The following is a 20741-nucleotide window of genomic DNA, read 5'->3' on the forward strand; positions in this document are numbered from 1 at the left end:
TCTTCCCTGAAATAAGTAGTAGCTTTTCTGCTAACGGCCAGGTGCCGCCTATGGACTAGAAGCAAGTGCCAGTATCTGCCTCAGACTTTCACTAATATAGAGGTGCATTTTCTCATGGAAAATTCCAGCCCGTAACCTGCCGCCCACCAAATTCTTGTACCTCCCCGTACCAAGGACACGTTCCCAGCCGGCCGGCCTGATGTAGTGTCTTCGGCATGAAGAAAAATACAATCCTTCGATAAGGGCCGGCCTGAACCGGTTCTCTCCAAGCGAACAACACCTCATAACTAAAACATCACCCTCGACCTAGAAACTTTCCAAGCTGCCGGAGCGGAAAGAAAGATGGAGTCTCTCCCGTTTAAGGCCTACCAGGCCTGGATTCAGCACAGCTCCATGAAATACCCTCACTATAGGGCAGGTTATCCTTAATACTAACGAATCTATCCCCTAGGCTATGTATGTAAGCCCTGATCTATGGGGAGGAGCACAGAATCGTGTCAAAGTGTCCAATAAATAGGCTCTATTCACTACTCTAGTCCTTAGACTTGGATGGAAAGAGACTGAAGTCATATTAATCGCTTTACAACACAAGAAGGCCGGGAAAATCGAGCAGTACATTTCACCCTTGACTTCAGTCTATTATACATCCATTAAACAGAACTAACATCGGTGGAAGAATAATATGAAACAAAACTAACTGATCTATGTCTAGTACCGAGTGTACAGAAGTGAAGCAGTGAAGGGATACACTGAATAAAGCAACAGATAGAAATCAAAACAGCGATAGCAATCAAAATGCCACCTAATGTGTGGCGTAACATATGCACGTCCGGTAACCAATTAAAGAGCCAGTCAAACCAGCCCTGATCAATGTGTTTTCTAACTTCATCCGTTAAGTCATGCAACTTATCTAGGTGTGCACGAATGGATTGTGTATGATCAGATAAGTTAAAACAGCAGAGACCTTCAAAGTCTGAGCAACCATGTCCATGTTTAAGCAAAAGATAATCAATGGCTGCTCTATTTTGCAAAATGGCCCTACGTTCACCCTGGGCGTCCAATAGCAAGTCAGACAAGACTGTAGAAGTATGATTAATAGATTTCACCATCCAGCAAGCCATTTTCCCAATAGATTTGGCATTATAAACCGCCAAAGCAGGAACACCAATAATTGAAACAGCTAGGCTAAGATATTCAGACTTGGAATATAAATGCAAAGATGAGTCACAATCCTCCTGTAACATCATAGTATCTTGAAGCACACGAGAGTTGGCATTTGGATGTGATGAGAACATCAGCAAACTCAGTCTGGTAATGGCACACGGGCCTCCGGAAATGTTTGCAGGGACATATGGCCAGGAAGTGTTACCACATGAGAAAAGCCATCCGGCAGGTAGCAACATCGCACGATAGTGACTGGGAGTAACTACCAAACTATTGCAAGTCATATTGTTCTGGACTGAGACACATGTGGTCGGTGTCCTCTGAAAACACAAAGTCCGTTCGTGAGTTGTGAATGAAGTGGCGCCTCTTAACTTGAGGCGTAGGCATTCAGAAATTGCATTAGGATTACATGTAAGAAAGAAGCATAGGTCACCTCGTGTGATATTATACGTAATTATTTGGGACTGGATGGGGAGTTGCTCATTCGGCAGTTCAGTGCACAAAGGACAATATACATGGGTAGCAAAATCACCCAGGATAATATTCGGACGAGCCTTCGAAACGTTAAAGATACTAATTAAAGTCTCCAGTGAGGCGGGGACAGCAACTAGACAAGTCGCTAGAATGTCATGCACAGATCTCATCGGTGTCAAGCAGAAGTGAGGGGCATCAGTCACTCTCTTGGCCAGTAATGTCCAAAAGTTCGATGACGAATCCCACGCATTGAAGGAACGCAACACTCGGGTTCTCAGTTCATCCCGGGTTGACGGGATCCCTTCTCTCTCTCCGAACCAATCCAAAAGGAGTCCAGTTCCGACACATCCTGCAGCAACAATCCAAAGAATGATCTGAAAAAGAACCAAATACAGGCATTAATCATTCTCGTAAATAACATTTATCAGCTGGGACAGCTTCCCAGCTATCTTTCCCTGGCCTCATAACCAAAATGGTATTGTCCTGACCGGTGGCAATAACCTCTGCTTGTTCAGGGGGATTCTTAGGCGATTGCACCCAAACCCTGGCCCCAGGGTTATCCGTAGAGCCAAAGCCTTTCTGGCCACGTACAGTTAGCAAAGTTGGGGCAGTGCCTTTCAATATCTCGCCACTGAAAACAGGCATAATGAGTAATTGAGCCACTCGGTCAGTGCGGTGTATCAGTAAGTCAATCTCACTGCTATTTAGCAGAAGTACCTTAATCTCTCCCTGATAGTCACTGTCGATGACACCTCCAAGTACCTGAATGCCTTTTACAGCCAGCCCCGATCTAGGGGCGATCAATCCAAAATTCCCAGGTGGTATATGAATACCAACACCAGTAGCAATGATGACCCGATTCTTACTCTCCAGAACGGTGTCATCCATGGCGTGCAAGTCTAAACCTGCCGACCCTGGGGTAGCTCTGCATGGAGTCAGAGCTCCGGGAGTAATTTCCCAATACATCACAGTTTCACTGATTACATTAGGCATAGTCTCAACATTTGGGGGAAACAAACGCATAAGTGGAGATTCAGCATTTAAAAAAGGACGATTATTCAGAATCAATAGTGCTTGTGGTAAAAAGTCTCGCCAGTTTTTATACTTGTCATCTGTTAACTTTCGTAATTGGTCCTTTAACAGGCCATTCAATCTCTCCACCAGGCCCGAGGCCTGCGGGTAGTAGGGTATATGAAATATCCATTCAATATTATTTTCCACACAGAATTCTTGTACCAATCTTCCACGAAAATGGGATGCATTATCAGATTGAATTTGGAATGGCACACCATAATACATCATAATTAATTCTAATGTTTTTATGGTATTCAATTGGGTAGCTTGCTTACATGGAAGAGCTACCAGCAAGCCACTATATGTATCGACAATTGTGCAAACATATTGACAATTCCTACTCATGGGAAGGGGTCCGATGTAATCAATCTGCCAAATTTGAGCGGGCAGTTTCCCGCGATGTAAATGGCCTCTAACAATTTGGGGTACCTTACGCTGTCTGATATGTTGACAGACGGGACAATGTAAAATAACATTTTTGATTAGATCCAGGGGAATATAAATTCCTCTATCAGCAGCCCACCTGCTAGTGGCCTTCTCTCCAAAGTGTCCTGCCTTCTGGTGTGCCCATTTCGCCAATCCCGCAATATCAGGATCTTGTCTGTCCACCACTGCCTCAGCAATTTTAGATTTTTCATCTGCAATGTTATGAAAAAATTTGTCAAGGGAGTCTATTGGAGTGTGAGCATCCACATGGAAGATTGTAACAGTACTCTGTGGGAGCATCTCCCAAATCTCTTGCCATAACTCTTTTCCCCACAATTCTTTGGAATGTAACTTCCAATTATGGGAATGCCAAGTTGGCAACCAAACAGCCAGTCCATTGGCAGTTGACCAAGAATCGGTAAAAATATGACATGTACCAGGTAATTCTTGTTTCAAAACTTGGTAAACAGCGTAAAGCTCGGCAAATTGGCTACTCTTCCCTTCACCAGTTGTGCTCAACAGTTTCTGTGTGACCGGATTATAAGACACCGCCTTCCAGTGCCGTGTCGTCCCAATAAACTTTGCCGACCCATCTGTGAACCAAACATGGTTTCTGTCCTCAGCGGACAAATCATCAAAAGGTCTACCCCACTTAACAGGAGACTCCTGTTCTAAAGGTACGGAACACTCACTCTCAGTCTCAGTCGACGGTGCTTGCGCCACTTGCTCATGTAAAGACGCAACTCCTTTCGGGCCCACACGTGCCCTGTCTTGTATGTACCATTTCCATTTAATCACGCTCGCCTCTTGAGCATGCCCAATTCGATGAGTTTTCGGTGAACTCAGAACCCACTGCATAATAGGAATTTCAGGACGCAAGAATATATCATGTCCCAAAGTCAATTGCTCGGTATCCACCAAAGCCCAATAACAAGCAAGTAGCTGTTTCTCAAAGGGTGTATAACGCTCACCAGCATCAGGTAGCTTTTTGGTCCAAAAACCTAACGGTACCTTACTCCTGCCTTGTTTCTGCCACAAACTCCAATTTGCATAAGGGCCTTGCACAGACACATTCAAATCCACATCACCATCACGTACAGGCCATAGATCCATAGCATGTTGAATTGCCTCTTTCGCCAGACTAAATGCATCTTGCTGTTGCTTATCCCATTCAAATGCATTCTTTTTACGTGTAATTCGGTACAAAGGGGCCAATATTTGACTCAAATGAGGAATATGCTGGCGCCAAAAACCAAATAAGCCAATGAAGCTCTGGGCTTCCTTCCTATTCCTCGGAACCGAAAAATCAAGAATCTTCTGTTTAACTTGAGGGATCACCTCGCGGAGTCCCTCATGCCAATTAATACCTAAAAATTTTACAGCTTGGGACGGACCTTGTAATTTATCTGGATTGATCTCCCAACCTTTCTCACGCAGACACTCAATGACTCTATCTAATTGTGTCTGAACATCCTCTTGTGTTTCGCCTTGGATCAAAACATCATCAATATAATGACATATCTGAATTTTGGGATGAACTGGTACCTCAGCCAAATGTTCTGCCACCAGCCGGTGACAAATCGTAGGACTATGCACATAGCCCTGAGGAAGACTTCTAAACGTCATCTGACGCCCGTTCCACGTAAAACTGAACTGTTCCTGACACTCAGGGGCAATTGGAATAGAAAAGAAAGCATTAGCAATATCGATGGACGCATACCATGTACCTGGATGTGTTTGGATTCTTTCAATCAGGGTAATAACATCCGGTACTGCAACAGTCAAAGAGGGCGTGTGTTTGTTCAATTCTCGATAATCAACAGTCATGCGCCAAGAATTATCACTCTTACGCACCGGCCAAACAGGATTATTCCAAGCAGAAGTAACTGGAGTTATAACACCTGCATCAACCAACTCCTGAATGGTGGTACTAATCTCTTCATGACCACCCGGAATACGATACTGCTTCTGACAAACCACTTTGGTCGCCTGGGGAACTTGTATGGGGGGCATCCTTAAACGACCAACCCGTATAGGTCTGGACGAGATATAATGCGTCGTCCCAAATTGGTAACACCCATCATCAAGATGCAACGTCATTCCCTTCAAAATATCAATTCCAATTATGAATTCTAAGAGTGGCACCACTAATACAGAATATTCCTTTCTAGGGATTCTTCCTATTCTCATTTCAAGCAAAGTTTGAACTGCAGGGGTTTCTTTTCCTCCTAATCCGGTAATAGTAAAAGGCTGCCCTGTAAACTTCTTTGATTTTCCATGAATAAGAGTGGCCTCCGCTCCTGTATCAACTAATGCTCGGGCCCTTTGGATATTACGATGTCTCCAATAAATATCAATATCTACCTAGGGTCTATTATCTCTATGAGCCCATCTGTGTACCGGAGCTTGACCTATTTCCTAGTCATTCTTACTGCATTCTGTGTACCAGGACAAATCAGGATAAAGACTCTCACGTTTCTTAGGTATCGGTACCTTCTGTTCATATCCATTCCCCGTACGGAACGGATTCAAGTCTTCAGTATTATACCGTGGGTTACGATCAACCAAGCTGTGACGATTCTCTCTCCTCCTCAACTCAGGAGATTGATCCCTATTATCTCTACGCCTGCTGTAAGCATGATCATTTCTCCCCCTTTCCTTTTCCCCCTCTCTCTCCCTGTCCCGCTCTCGACGGGGGGACAGATCACGTACAGGACACCGATCATCACGACGACCAGAACGCCCACGGCGATCGTCATCACCGCTACCATCAGAACAACCACGATCACACTCAGTCGTTCGAACACGCCGGGCACCCTCCTTCCGATCCAAGCCCCGTTTGCGAAACAACTCCCACAAATGAGCAGTAGTCTCACCATCAATGTCCTCCCGACGTACACCATCAGCCAAAAGACCAGTAAAGATATCACGTCTAGTAAATTTATATTCACCAGGAGTACGAGTGTCAGACCGGGGCTGACGTTCAGGTTTAAACCAGTCACCCAACTCACCGAGTTGGCGCACCGATTCCAACACCGTAGATAGCACATTACCAGTCTGGTTAATCAACAAAGTCATCATGACCTGCTTGTAGGCGACAGGAGAAGAGCGAATGATACGATTCCGCACAGAAGAAGTCAACATCCCATCAAGCAACCTGTCAGCAGTGCCCAGAAAAATAGCCGTTTTCATCACTTCCTCCTTAAGACGTTGCGCAGCATCACGCAAGGTATACCACGGCTTGTCATTGACAGGCCAGTCAGATTCAGTAGGATACTTCAAATTACAACCCTCAGTTGCCAATTGGAGCAAAGAAATTTGACCACCACCATTATAGTTACGAAAATGATCTTGCACAGTAGAATCCAAACTCAAAGAACAAAATTTCAAACAGTCGCCAGTATCCAGCATAATACCGGCAGCGCCCAGTTCATAAAGGCGCACCATCCATGTGAGCAAGGCCTCACCAGTCCGCTGCCGAAAGCGCTGCAAAATATCACTAATTTCTTGTTGAGTAAAATCTTCTAAACAGTCCAAAGAAACACCCTGCGGAGCATTAGGAGATTGCTGCAACTTCCGACGAAAAACCGGATGCGCAGAGACCACGGGACGAGCATCACAAGGAGCCCGAGCAGTACTAGTAGAGGGACAATCAGTGTAAGAAGCATCGATCCCGCCCGAAGAACGAGCATAATCACGGGGTGCACCATCAGAGGTGCGAGAAGCAGACTTACATTCATGACGGGAACGAGAAAACTCGTGCGCAACAGACTCCTCACCCGAGGAACAAGAGGTACTCGAGTCCCAGATATTACCATCCCATTCATCAGGATTCCAATCTAGTCCAGCTTTCGCCACGACCAGACGCACCTTACGCGTCGAGACTCGAGACTCGACCACGCCTGTTCTTGTACTTATAACGAGCAATTCGCACAGCCGCCCTTTCGGCAACCGTTTGGTAAGTGTCAAGTTTGTCAGAAAGCAACTTATTTTGACATCGCAGTAGAGTATTAGAATTCTGAATCTCAACAAAGTGTGCCTCCACATCCTTAAGAGAGATCTGTAATTTCAACAATCTCTCATGCAGAATCCGATACGCAGACAGAATAACCCAACCTCTGCGCCCTAAAGCGGGAACCTCCTCACCCTTCAATACAGGTGCCGTCTGCAAACAAGTAATCACGTCAGCCGGTTCCGCCGACTCCAAAGAAGAGTTCCAATTTTCACTCAGACCAGTAGAGTCAGCCCACTCACGGGCTAAGGCTCCATAAGGCGTTGAATCCCATCCGGGAATATCAACGGACAATTTAAGAGTAGATTTAGATTTCTTAGAAAACATCGCGAAAAAAGAAAGAAAAAGAAACGCAGAGAAAAGAAAGGAAGAGAGAAAGAGAGAGAGGAAAAAAAACTATACACGCAAATATATAAAAAAGAATGCAAAGAAAACCACGCACACACCGAAAGCAAACATAAGACAAACAAAACGCACACAGGTTTCGTAAACAGTTCGTGACGCCAAATGTTCTGCTTGGGTTTTCGGATCAGGTGGAACCCGCTCAACGGAGCCTTTCTAACCCAAACCAGAACGTTACCCCCTCCCTAGGGTCTTTTTACACCTAAATAACCACATATATATGTACCACCTAGGGACAGGGAATTCCTATTATATATATATATATATATATATATCAAGACCTCACAGTCTCGCGATCTCAAACAGACCCAGGACTTCCTACCCAGACGGCAGCCTCAGCCTCGCGGTCTCAGACAGACCCAGGACTTCCTACCCAGACGGCAGTCTCAGCCTCGCGGTCTCAGACAGACCCAGGACTTCCTACCCAGACGGCAGCCTCAGCCTCGCGGTCTCAGACAGACCCAGGACTTCCTACCCAGACGGCAGCCTCAGCCTCGCGGTCTCAGACAGACCCAGGACTTTCTACCCAGACGGCAGCCTCAGCCTCGCGGTCTCAGACAGACCCAGGACTTCCTACCCAGACGGCAGCCTCAGCCTCGCGGTCTCAGACAGACCCAGGACTTCCTACCCAGACGGCAGCCTCAGCCTCGCGGTCTCAGACAGACCCAGGACTTCCTACCCAGACGGCAGCCTCAGCCTCGCGGTCTCAGACAGACCCAGGACTTCCTACCCAGACGGCAGCCTTAGCACGAGCTCATCCTATTATTACCAGAATACACGACAGGGGAATCAGGGTTACCATGTATCAGATCACACAAAGACTATTAGTTGAGCACAACCTGTTCTTTGGTTCGAGGGGCTCTTTTCTCCCTCTTTCAGTTACCACTTACCTGATCAGGATTAACATCTGTTCATGTCAAGTTGAATCTGACTAGAAGAATAGGCTATCCTCCTATACAAGGATACACGACACATGCTGACTCACAACAAGCTAAATACTTTATTTAATTGCTACATGCACACTCACAGAATACATCATATATACAACCTGCAAGGAAAGTAAAAGGTTAAGTTATACACTTCAATAAAAAGGGGTCGACATCACCTTAGTCGTATGTAGCCTGTGCTCAATGGTCATCTAGGTTCCCTTCTCGTCTGTGCCTCGGCTTCGCCTGGAAGTCACACCTCCGCAGTCGCGGATCTACTCCCTTCTCCCTCTCCGAGTCACTGGAACCTCTTCCTCATCGGCTACTCTCTCCTCTTTAGGTTCAAGTTCATCATCTGTCTTCCCTGAAATAAGTAGTAGCTTTTCTGCTAACGGCCAGGTGCCGCCTATGGACTAGAAGCAAGTGCCAGTATCTGCCTCAGACTTTCACTAATATAGAGGTGCATTTTCTCATGGAAAATTCCAGCCCGTAACCTGCCGCCCACCAAATTCTTGTACCTCCCCGTACCAAGGACACGTTCCCAGCCGGCCGGCCTGATGTAGTGTCTTCGGCATGAAGAAAAATACAATCCTTCGATAAGGGCCGGCCTGAACCGGTTCTCTCCAAGCGAACAACACCTCATAACTAAAACATCACCCTCGACCTAGAAACTTTCCAAGCTGCCGGAGCGGAAAGAAAGATGGAGTCTCTCCCGTTTAAGGCCTACCAGGCCTGGATTCAGCACAGCTCCATGAAATACCCTCACTATAGGGCAGGTTATCCTTAATACTAACGAATCTATCCCCTAGGCTATGTATGTAAGCCCTGATCTATGGGGAGGAGCACAGGATCGTGTCAAAGTGTCCAATAAATAGGCTCTATTCACTACTCTAGTCCTTAGACTTGGATGGAAAGAGACTGAAGTCATATTAATCGCTCTACAACACAAGAAGGCCGGGAAAATCGAGCAGTACAGGTATATATACATTCATCATTATGTTGTTGTATTTATCTTTTGTACATTGTGTGTATATATTTTTGTATATATTGTGTATGTCATTTAAACAACACTTTTGATATAATATATCCAAATATATATAAAAACAACTGCAATTTGTGTTGGTGATATTCATTTATATTAAATAACTTCGAGAATTTGTCTCAGTGGGAGGATTCATTAATATTTTCCTATGCATTTAATGATTATCTTAGTATTTGTTCCAACGCATTGCTCATTGTATTTACAAGTTTATATGTGCCCAAATGCGTTTGGAGTAATAGGGCTCCCCCATTTAGATATCTACGTTCGCCCGCATAGGAGTAGAATCTGCCTTTAAACATGCTCCAACTGTGGATGGTCCACCTTGCCATGAAGGCATTCCTCCCTTCAATCTCATAGAGCATCATTCAGAGCCTATCGAACAACACTACCATCATCTATTACATCAATGGTCAGGATGCTGTTGGCTCGCGGTTCGGAAGCACTTCTACTGTGGAAATGGATGCAATGAGGAAGGATTTTCCTACTAGGGGCCCCCCTGACAAGTTCCCTCAGCATGAGAGCAGACACTCATAGTCGCCTCTTGTTGAAGGACCACAAGTGGGAACTACACCCCGATGTGGCAGAGGTGATTATCTCCAGAGTGCGTTATACATCTGTGGACCTCTATGCCATGACCTAGAACAGAAAATGGTTTAAGTTTTGTGCCTTACACTTCCATCTGCATGGTTCCCCAGGGATGGTCGTTAGGTTCATCTGGTCTCAGGGCCTAATGTTTGTGTTCCTGCTGATCCGTCTTCTGTCTAAAGTACTGTAGAGAGCGCAGGATGTTTATGTGCAACTGAGTCTGATCACTTTACACAGGGTGCAGAGGATGTTGTAAACGAGTCTGTTAACCCTCAGCATTCAACATCCTCTTACCCTTTCGCATAGAGTAGACCTGCTCTCGTACGAAAATCCCACCCCAATCCCCAGATGCTGATGCTGAATGCATGGGAACAAGTTTGTTCAGTGGTGCAAGTCTGATGAATTTAAATCCGTTTAAATACTGCCTGTCCAATATTGAATGATTTTCACTTCCACTTGCTACAGCAGAGTCTGCCAGTGGCTACAGTTAAAGGCTACTTGGCAGCACTGTCTGCATTTATGTGTCTTCCTGACCAGCCGTCCTTGTTTAATTTGCCATCAAGGAGCAGTTTCTAAAAGGTTTTCTTTAATTATTTCCTTTCACTCTGTTTATTGTTCTTCAGTGGTATCAGGATCTTGTATTGACTTTTTTATAGCATTTCCATTCGAGGCGATGTACAGTTGCCTAATTTGATTTCTTAATCCAAATACAGTCCTGTTGGGGTCAATTACATCTGCTTGTGGATCTGAGAACTTCAGGCCCTCTCAGTTCCTTCAGACTTCAGTTTTATCCACAGATAAGTTGGTTCTTTGCACCCGTCCATTTTTCTTACCCAAGATGGTTTCTGCATTTCAAACGTGCCTTTTTATCACCCTTCCATCTATCTTGCCTTCTTTTTCATCCAAACAAGGAGGAGGAACAGCTGCATAGGCTCGACCCCAGACATGTGTAGTCATATTCCATTGACTGCATGCAGCAGGTTATAGTTGATGAGCACCTCTTTGTGGACTTTGCTGGAGCTAAAAAACAAAACAAAACTGTGACCAAATGCACAATTTCTCTTTGTGTCATCCTTTAAATCAATATCTGCTATGTCCTGGTCAAGCAAGATCATCTGGAGGGCATTTATGTTAATTCCTTCAGAACCACAGGTGCATCAATCGCTTTTTCCAAGTGTCCAGTTGTCAGCATGTGATGAGCAAAGAAGTGGCCTTCCTTGCATACTTTTGTCAAGCACTACTGCCTCACTTCTCAGGCACACAGTTATGGAAATTTGTTCAAGTTATTTTACAGGTCTTCCTCGGTTAACTGGCACTACTTGATCCAATCTCCCAGAGAGGTGCTGTTTTAGGACTTATTCATAAAGTAAATGTAAATGTAAATGTGTAAATGTATGGATACTTGTATAGCACACGACTACCCGGAGGCCTCTCGGCGCTTGTACGAATACCGCTGTGGAACCCATCCTGGCTTTTCCCTGTGAGGCGTCCACTCCTGGGCACCCCCAAGGTGAAGGCCAGGCATCCTTAGCGTTGTGGGGGCCGTTGTGGAGATTAAGCAAGCTATTGCCCAGAGTTGCAGAGTGGGACTCCATGATTAGAATGGCACCGAGGCGAGAATTATCAGGTCCGTGGAATTTTTTTGAGCCCAAGACCCGCCGAGGCGGGGAATTGAACCCTGGTCCCAGGCTAGACCACTGCATCAGGGTCTGCCACTCTAATCATTGAGCCACACTTCTCCACATAAAGTAAGGAGTCTGCAGGAGTCTGCAGGAAAATGTATTTAACAGAAGGAAAAAGTTACTTTTGTAATGCTATTTCAGGTAGATATATAATCTTCCCGCATATCTATCACTGCCTTCCCAAAGTATGCACACGTTAAGCTCTTCATTTTATGCTGTAATTAGTGTTTTCTGTTCATCTCCGCACACCTCCAAGGTGCGTTTGAAAGGTATCAAGAACTGACGCCAGCATGATAGTTGGCACCTAATATATTTAGATGACATCACATCCAGATGTGGAATTGCAGCTGGAGCCATGTGGCCATGTAGTGATACTGGAGAGTCACTGCTAGGAGAACAAGCATTTGCAATGCAATAGGTCTCACATTCATGCGAGTTTGAGCCATTGGCATTGTAAATGACAATGCCTTTTATTTATGTTTTGGATTTTAAAATATAAATAAAAGGCATTGTCATTTACAATACTAATAGCTTAAACTCTCGCAAATGCGAGACCTATCACATTGCAATAAAGGGGATTCTCGGCCGCTTGTTAGATTGTAAATATCAGAGGAAGAGCCCGACCTGCGACGTCTTCAAAGTAGTGATATTAGTACAGTGAAGAAGATGTGTAAGTGTTGTAAATTACACAGACACAAAGTGTGAAGTGTGAGTTACATATGATTTGAGCCATAAACACTAACAAAGCACTCCAATACCTTTCGCTCTGTGATTACACTGTTGTGGCTCAGGAGGAAGAGCGGGAGGGGGGCTATTTCCTGCCCTCTCCTTGATTTGAGTGTGCAGTGTGGCATTGCATTATGTCATTGCTATATTTGGCCTAATAAAAAACACTTTATCTGTAGTAGGGCCCTGGCTTCACCTCCTGGTGCAGGGCGGGCTGTGCTTTATGTCAGGCATGGGGGGTGGTCTCGGCTGCAGCTCTGGCCTCCTACAGTGCCCCTGCTATTACTAGTGAGTGAGAGGCGCTGAGGTGGTTGTATTGGTGGCGGTGGTATTGGTATTGGTGGTGGTGGTATTGATGGTGTTGGTGGTATTCGTGGTGGTGGTATTGGTATTGGTGGTATTGGTTGTGGTGGCATTGGTGGTATTGGTGGTGGTATTGGTGGTGGTGGTATTGGTGGTATTGGTGGTGGTGGTGGTATTGGTGGTGGCATTGATGATGGTGTTGTTGATACTGGTGGTGGTATTGGTGGTATTTGTGGTGGTGGTATTGGTGTTATTGGTGGTGGTAGTATCGGTGGTGGTGGTATTGGTTGTGGTGGTATTGGTGGTGGTGGTATTGGTGGAGGTATTGGTGGTGGTGGTATTGGTGGTGGTGGTGGTATTGGTGGTGGCTGTGGTGTTGGTGGTGGCATTGAAGGTGGTATTGTTGATACTGGTGGTGGTATTGGTGGTGGTGGTATTTGTGGTATTGGTGGTGGTATTGGCGGTGGTGGTATTGCTGGTGGGGGTATTGGTGGTGGTGGTCATGGTATTGGTGGTGGTATTGGATGTTGGTGGTATTGGTATTGGTGGTGGTGGGGGTGGTATTGGTGGTGGTATTGGTGATGGTATTGGTGGTGGTGGTATTCCTGGTGGTGGTACTGGTGATGGTATTGGTGGTATTGGTGGTGGTATTAGTGATGGTGGTATTAGTGGTGGTGGTATTGATGGTGGCGGTATTGGTAATGGTGATATTAGTGGTGGTATTGGTGGTGGTATTGGTGCTGGTGGTATTGGTGGTGGTATAGTTATTGGTGGTGGTATTGGATTGGTGGTGGTGGTATTGGTGGGGGTGGTATTGGTGGTGGTGCTATTGGTTGTGTTGGTGGTATTGGTGATGGTGGTATTGGTGGTGGTGGTGGTATTGGTAGTGGTGGTATTAGTGGTGGTGGTATTGGTGGTGGCGGTATTGGTTGGTGGTGGTATTGGTGGTGGTGGTGGTGGTATTGGTGGTGGTGGTGGTGATGGTGGTGTTGTTGTTGTTAATAAAACAGGCTTTTGAAAACAACCCTGTCAGGTGGCTTTAGTGCAGATGACATGTAACACAGATGTGCTGTTGTCAGCTTCAGCCAATTAGCACATGACTATGTGCTACCTGGAATTCACATGACGTAATTCGCTAATCATTTCTAAATCCATTGTACTTGGGGGTTGAAACAGACACAAGATAATGCCTGGTTAAAGGGACTGAAAGCAGGCGCCCGTGTTACAGGGGCGGCCGTGCTGCTTAAAAAAACACAAGCGGTTTCAGCTGAAGCAGCACATGTCCGGCCTGCAGTAAGAGAAACTAAATGAAGTAAATAGTGTTTAAAGTCTAAATAACAGTTCCCGTGTAACAACCAAAGTAAAGGGGCCAGTTGCCATGGGCGGTTACAAATGAAGACAAGCCTATACTAAGGAGGGACTAACAAGCCTATTTACGAATCCAAAGGCAGCATTTACGAAAGACAATGACACAAGCGAATGAAAAATACGGGTGGAGAGTGGGCGCTGGCTTCTCTCCCATACTCTACTACAGCAGTCTCGCAGAGCGAGCAGCTAATGCTCTGGAGAATCTTTATACGGTGAAGAGTATGTGGGAAGATTCTTAGAATAATCATTTCTAACAGTAAGTAACTTTTTGTTCTTTTTTATAAATTATCTTTCTGTTGATACTTCACCGCCCTCCCTCTTTCTCTAATGAGTTAGCGTCATATATACTACGATCCTGATGCATGCAAATTGTCATGTGCTGTAATTGTTGCTGTTGTTTATGTTGACGTCAGTGCTCAGATTGGTGCAGATTATATCTGGTGCCATAATGTCTGGACGATAAAGTTGTGACGAAAGTCAAACGGTGGCACCTGGCAGCACTTGAGAGCTAAGGCTGAGGAAGGAAGTTTTCTGGACCAGTCTGACACCAGGGAGGAAATTCTTAAGGTGATATGAGTAATCTGCAGGAAGATCATGTATCCACCAGTAATATCTTTGTTAGAGGTAAGTAACTTTTAGGTAGCTTCAATTTCTGGATGTGAAAGAACTGAGGGATGAGTTTAGCGCGCAAGCAAGCCACCCATGTACAGCTCTTTGCTGTCATGTCCGTTGCAGGATGGAGCTGCTGCTTATACTGATGGTGCCAGCAATTGATCTGAAAACATTTCCAGATCCAGTCTCGGTAATATAGGGTGACCAGGCATCCAGGATTTGCCAGGACGGTCACGTTTTTTTACCAGTTGTCCTGGCAGATTTCAGGAAATTTAGCTCATGTCCCGGTTTTTAGAGAGGGTCGACTGAAAACGGCGGGAGGTGCTTTTTTATGTTTTACAAAGCAGGGATAGTTAGCAGTAGTTTCAATAAAGCAATTTAATTAGCAGGCAAGCTACTGGATTTAAAAAATGTATTTTATGTATGCAGTGGCGTCACTAGGGGGTGCGGGGGGTGCGGACCGCACCGGGTGACACCCTCATGGGGGGTGACACCAAAGGGAGCAACGACGCGTCGCAACCTAACCTTCAAATTCAGCAGGAGGTGCCTGTGCGCAGCGCGCACTGTCTCCTCCTCCGCCGCGTCTGCGCGCCTCGGCAGTGACGTCACGTCGTCACTAGAGGGGCAGCGCGCCTGTACCTACGAGCTGAGGCCTGGGAGACGGAGACTCAAACCAGGTGCTGTTCCTGCCTTGCTCTGCCTGCCCGCCGGTGCCTCTGTTGTGCCCCTGTCGGATAGAATTTCCCTGCTGTGCTGGGTCTTGGTGTGGCGGAGGTGAACATACCTGAGGGCAGGCCCCCGACCGTCGGAGCTGCATGGAAGTGAATGCTGTGCTCGGGATCAAAGGGACCCGCCCAGCCTGACTACAAGAGGCAAAGGCAGCTGAATGCGGTGAGTGCGGACGGGGGTACATTACTTCCCCCCAAACCCCCTTCCCCCCCCGACGCCAGCTGCTGTGAGCTAGGCCATTGGGGGATGCAGTGGTGACTGGTGTCCCCCTGTGAAGACTTAAGCGGGGCCTGTGCTCTGGATGATGCCCAAGTCTGGGCTGCAGAGTGAGGTGCCCTGCTCCAGAGTGCCTGCGCGTTGGACCCGGAGCACCCTGTGTGGTGAGATGCACTGTGAGGACTGTTTGACTGCTGGGGGGCCTAACTTCCCTTGTTGGAGGGAACCTGAGGGCAGCCTGACATCAGGAACTCCTGGGGGACCGGGGTAGAGGCCCTGGCCCATTGCCTTGGCCCTGTGAGAACTGTGGCTGGTGGAAGAATGCTGATGGCAACAGCTCTGCTTGCCTGGGAGCTCCTTCCTAAAGTGATGCTCTGCTCTACTTCATTCCCATTCTTTCTGTACTTTCTCTATATCTCCCTCTCCCAGCTCTCCTGTTCTTTGCTTACATTTCTCTCCTTTGCCCACACACCACCTCTTCCCCATCTTTACTTCCATTCTTGCCTGTGCCTTTGTTGACACTTTCTTCATTTTTACCGCCATTCCTGCCTCCCGGGTCCCCTTCTGTTCTCTTCATTTTTACTTCTGTTCAAACCCTGCCGCCAGTCTCCAAGTCTCTCTAGGTTTGCATGTATTCTTTTCCTCCCGTTCCTTATTTCCTCATTGTTTCTCTGTCTTCTTTCCCTCTCAGTCACTCCATCTTAGCTTTCACTCGACTTTCTGTGCTTCCAGACAACTTCCTATTTTTCCTTCGATTCTTCCTCCTCTATTCCCTGTCCAGCTCTCGCCATTTTTACATCTATTCTTTTCCTTTCAACTCTCTGATGTCCTGTTCCCCAAGCTTTACAATGGTTCCTGCTTTTTAGATCTTCTGCCACTCTCCTGACTTCTACTTCCCTTACTCAAGCGCTCCATCTTTAGCTCTTCCCTTCTTTACTTTCATTTCTTTAGTATCCCCCAATTGTCTTATGTCTTAAGTTCTTTTTCATTCCTGCGTTCTCCATTTGTCACCCTTTCTCTTCCTTCTTCTTCCTCCCTTTCCTCTCTTGCTTCCTAAAATAAGACCTTGTCCCTAGAAATGAGTGTTGTTGCCCACAAATTAAGTACTGGGCCGTAGTCCAATTTTCCTACAGCCCCTCCTAGCTGCCAGTCTTTTCTTTCTTTTCTACCCTCTTCTGTTCCACTCTTGGCTGCCATCTGTAATTTACTTCTGCTCTCTCCAGGTCTAAAAGCACTCTGAACACCAGAAATAGATCAGTATTCGTAGTGTAATATGAATTCAGGGTCGAGGTAGATACCAGAAGGAAACCATATGGAGCAAAAAGACGTGTTTGGCTATGATTAACGCAGAGACATCTGTTAACATCAACAGATCTGTGGGAGCATCTTATAACTTATTTTTTATTTTTATGACTCAGTGGTATGTTTTGATTTGCCAAAAATGTTTAGTTTTTTGGGGGGGATAAATTACTCATTGGTTTCCGTTAATGTTCATTGTTTTCCTCATTAGTAGGATGTATTTATGAAGCCTCAACAATTTAATCATATATCATCAGTAAATATTGCTATACTGTCATAATAGTAATTGGAGAATGCATAGTTATTTACTTTCTGCCAATGCCAAGTATTTAATCTGTGTGTGCAGTTTAGTGCGGACCAGAGCCATGAAGAAAGAACAGTAAAAGGAACAACAGAAAGTTACGCCTGCAAAGGTCTGGTGGTTTACACCTATACAAACTAACTATATCGTTCTAAATTTAAACTTTTTTCGGTCAAAGTTTACAAGTTTGGGAAAGGAGAAATAAGCAGGGGACATACATTATTTTTTAAATCAGTCAGTTATTTGGGTAAGAACATTTAAGGCAATACGGCCCGAAAACCACTGACCACTCAATGTAAACAAAGGTGTATACCCAACTGTTCCGTGGCTTAAGTCTTGTACAGGCTATTAGAACATTGGACTGGCACGCGCTCCATTGAAGACAATGGAGTGCTCCGAGCTTCTTTTGGCTCGTAGAAGCCCTGAGCATCAATAGTCCAATGTTTGTTCACAGCTAGTTGCTGTGAACAAAGGCCTTACAGAGCCCGGCAAGGCACATCATTATCATGGCCATGGATGCAAGGCAACAATAAAACATGTCCAGAGAACTGGTGATTAATGATCCTGCTGGAGAGCAGTCCTTTGCCTGTTGGTAGTTTTGAAATGCAGATAAACTGTATTTTATTTGGATAGCTCAGTGGGTTACTGCCTTTGTCACAGAGATTCTTGTGTTACTTGCAGTTCAAAAGTTACAATCCTAACATAGGACAGTGGCTATGAACTGTCATCAAAGACCTGCAGACAAACATGAATGGTATAGTTAGAGCTTCACTTTTTTGTGTTACTATAGAGTTAGAAATTCCCCAGTCTTTCATTATTTTAATGTTGCTAAAAAGAGTTTGGGCCGATATACATTTTTATTAGTAAAGCCAAGCCCCAACCACTACGGTATGCTTTAAATCCTGAGTTTGTGCTTCCCCAGCCCAAACCCTCTTCAAATTTACTGCCCACCAGTATGGATGCCATGTGATTCCTACATTTTGTAATCCTCATTGGCTCATGTGACATTCCCTGTAGACGGTATTACATACTAGCGATAAAACCGTCCCTGTCATTGCCTTTCTGTTTTTATTAAATTAGAAATCGGGTCATTAGGGCAACTGTGGAACATATTTTAAAGTGCGTTCTAATTATATTTACTGCTATATTTAATGTTTTAAGTTTGAAGGTGATTTTGCTAATGTTTTTTACGGGAATAATGAAAGTCGAGCTGGATGGGGCTGATATGGGGCTGGGGCCCAAGTTCAGCTGTGAGATAAGGTGCAGAGGAGAGGGATGGTAGAAAAGTGAATAATCGGGCCTGGAAGTACTTGTGTTAAAACCTGGCCTGTTGGAATTTGAGGGTTTGCACTTACATCCAGACATCGCTCTTACTTTCAAATAACTCTCCACATGCTCTGTATACACACAGAATTGATCCGTTGTATACTGGTGACTGTTTGCAAGTAGATCTAATCTAATCTAGGGCTTGTAGGCTAGCGGACTCGGAGCGGAGGAGGTCCATGCGGTAAGTCGTGAGGGGGTGACACCATGAGTTACCCGCACCGGGTGACACCAACCCTAGTGACGCCACTGTATGTATGTTCTTATTGCCTGTTCTGTAATTCTCTGCTGAGTAGCGCTGTCATTCTGTGCGTTCGCTTGAAGTAAAATTGTAGTCCTTCTTCTATTTTTGTCAAATGTCCCGGTTTTTGGCTTTAAAATTCTAGTCACCCTGCGTTAATGGAAGTATTCAAAAGGTGAGAAAACACTGGTATAGATAGAGTATCCACAGAAAGAACGATACCGAAGTTAAGTAACATATTTGTCAGTACTAGCGGTTGAAGTACATTAAAGAAAGTAAGGGGACTGCGATGCTGTGCACAATGGGGGCAGGGCAATTTAACATGAGGACGGGTCAAAGGCGTGGGTAAAAAACTAAATATGCTGTAACTTTTTTCAGTCTTTCATGTTCAGGTATGTACCTATAAAATAACACACAGCTTAAATGTAAAATAAATGCAAGTCCAGTTAATCATTGGGAGATGCTCTATCATACTTTATGAAACAGCTATTATTTAATGCACTGCAGATGTATGTGTCTGTAGCAGACAGACACAGAATTGAATGCTGGTTGAAGTGGTGGCGAATAGTTAGGAGCTAACACAGGCCCCTGCGGCGCAGGGCCTGTACTACGCACACACTTCACCGCTCAGCTGGTAACTCCTTTCCAAGATGATTAAAAAATAATAAATCTGTGTCATCAGGAAGTGTCAAGTGATTCCATTAATTAAAGCCAATACAGGCATCCGAACTACCTTTACATTTGCAGACTGACACGTTAAGCACATTTACATTTCTTTCAGGCAGCATTTACTCTGGCAAGAAGGGTTGTGTAGCTGTCTGCACCCATCCCCCTTCATATTCACAGCACAGGAGAGTCTCTGCCTTACATGGAAGCTGACGCATTTCAGCTCTCTGAGTTACCTGTCCCGGGACGGTTATTTTTTCACAGAAAGCAGGGAAACTGTTTTCCTTAAATTAAAAAAGTATGGACACGTCGTAGCCCTCTGATCCTGCCCACTTCGTCCACAGGTCAGTACCAATTCCAGATAAAGATCTGGAAATGCACATTGTTAATAAAGTGCAGCAACCTCTGCCTATCCAGTTCTAGGATACGTTTACATCTCTGACACTGCACTGTAAATCTGAATTTCTGTTCATGTTCGAATTGCAATTAATTAATTAAAACAAGTCACACGTTTTGACTTAAAAGTGAAGTTTAAAACTATTGGCAATACATGTGTACCTTTTTATTTCCTTCACAGGTTCAGCAACAAAAATAAAGCATGAGGTGAGAAAACAGCTGGGGTCTTCTCTTAGTCAAACCTCAGGAAGCAGCTATCTTCTCCTACACCTTGGGCCAGAGTGACCACCTTTGGCCAGAGAGTCTTACCAACTCATGCCTCCAGAATAAGGAACTTTTCACACACCACCTGTGAAAGATTCTTTCACACCTCAAGGCGGAAATCCTCTTATACATTAGGGCTGCAAAGTGCTTCGCTCACTCGTTTTATGTGGCAGAACTGTTACTTAACCATGTCTCTCAGAGTTGCCCTCATTCACACTTTGTGGTGCAGGAAGCATCTCTGGGTCAGGAAGCCTCTCGTCCATCATGGGGCCAGGGTGGGGATCTAGTGAGCAAGGAGTTTTTTATGTTATTAAAGTGTGCAAGGCTTTAACTCCTATTATTCTATTTGGATTCTTCCTGACCTCTGACCCCTGCCTTTCTTTTTTTGTAGGTGCTGAAGAAGAATGAGGGTAAGGATGGGACCATTGAAACGATACTTCACAAGGCTTCGAGCGAGGAGGTCAGTCTACAACTGTACAACCTAGTTCAGTTTTTCTCAGTGGATGCAGC

At 45.3% G+C, this 20741-nt stretch overlaps 1 protein-coding gene across 1 annotated transcript in view; it reads left to right on the plus strand.

Moving 5' to 3' along the window:
* The window catches only part of LOC146784224 (myoferlin-like), a 3625175-nt gene that overhangs the window by 2352618 nt on the left and 1251816 nt on the right, over positions 1-20741 (plus strand). Inside the window, exons 15-16 of the mRNA XM_085634512.1 lie at positions 20149-20174; positions 20623-20691. Coding sequence (XP_085490638.1) covers positions 20149-20174; positions 20623-20691 — 95 coding nt within the window. The remainder of the gene's footprint in view (positions 1-20148; positions 20175-20622; positions 20692-20741) is intronic.

Source organism: Triturus cristatus, chromosome 11, assembly GCF_964204655.1.
Source record: "Triturus cristatus chromosome 11, aTriCri1.1, whole genome shotgun sequence".
NCBI lineage: Eukaryota > Metazoa > Chordata > Amphibia > Caudata > Salamandridae > Triturus > Triturus cristatus.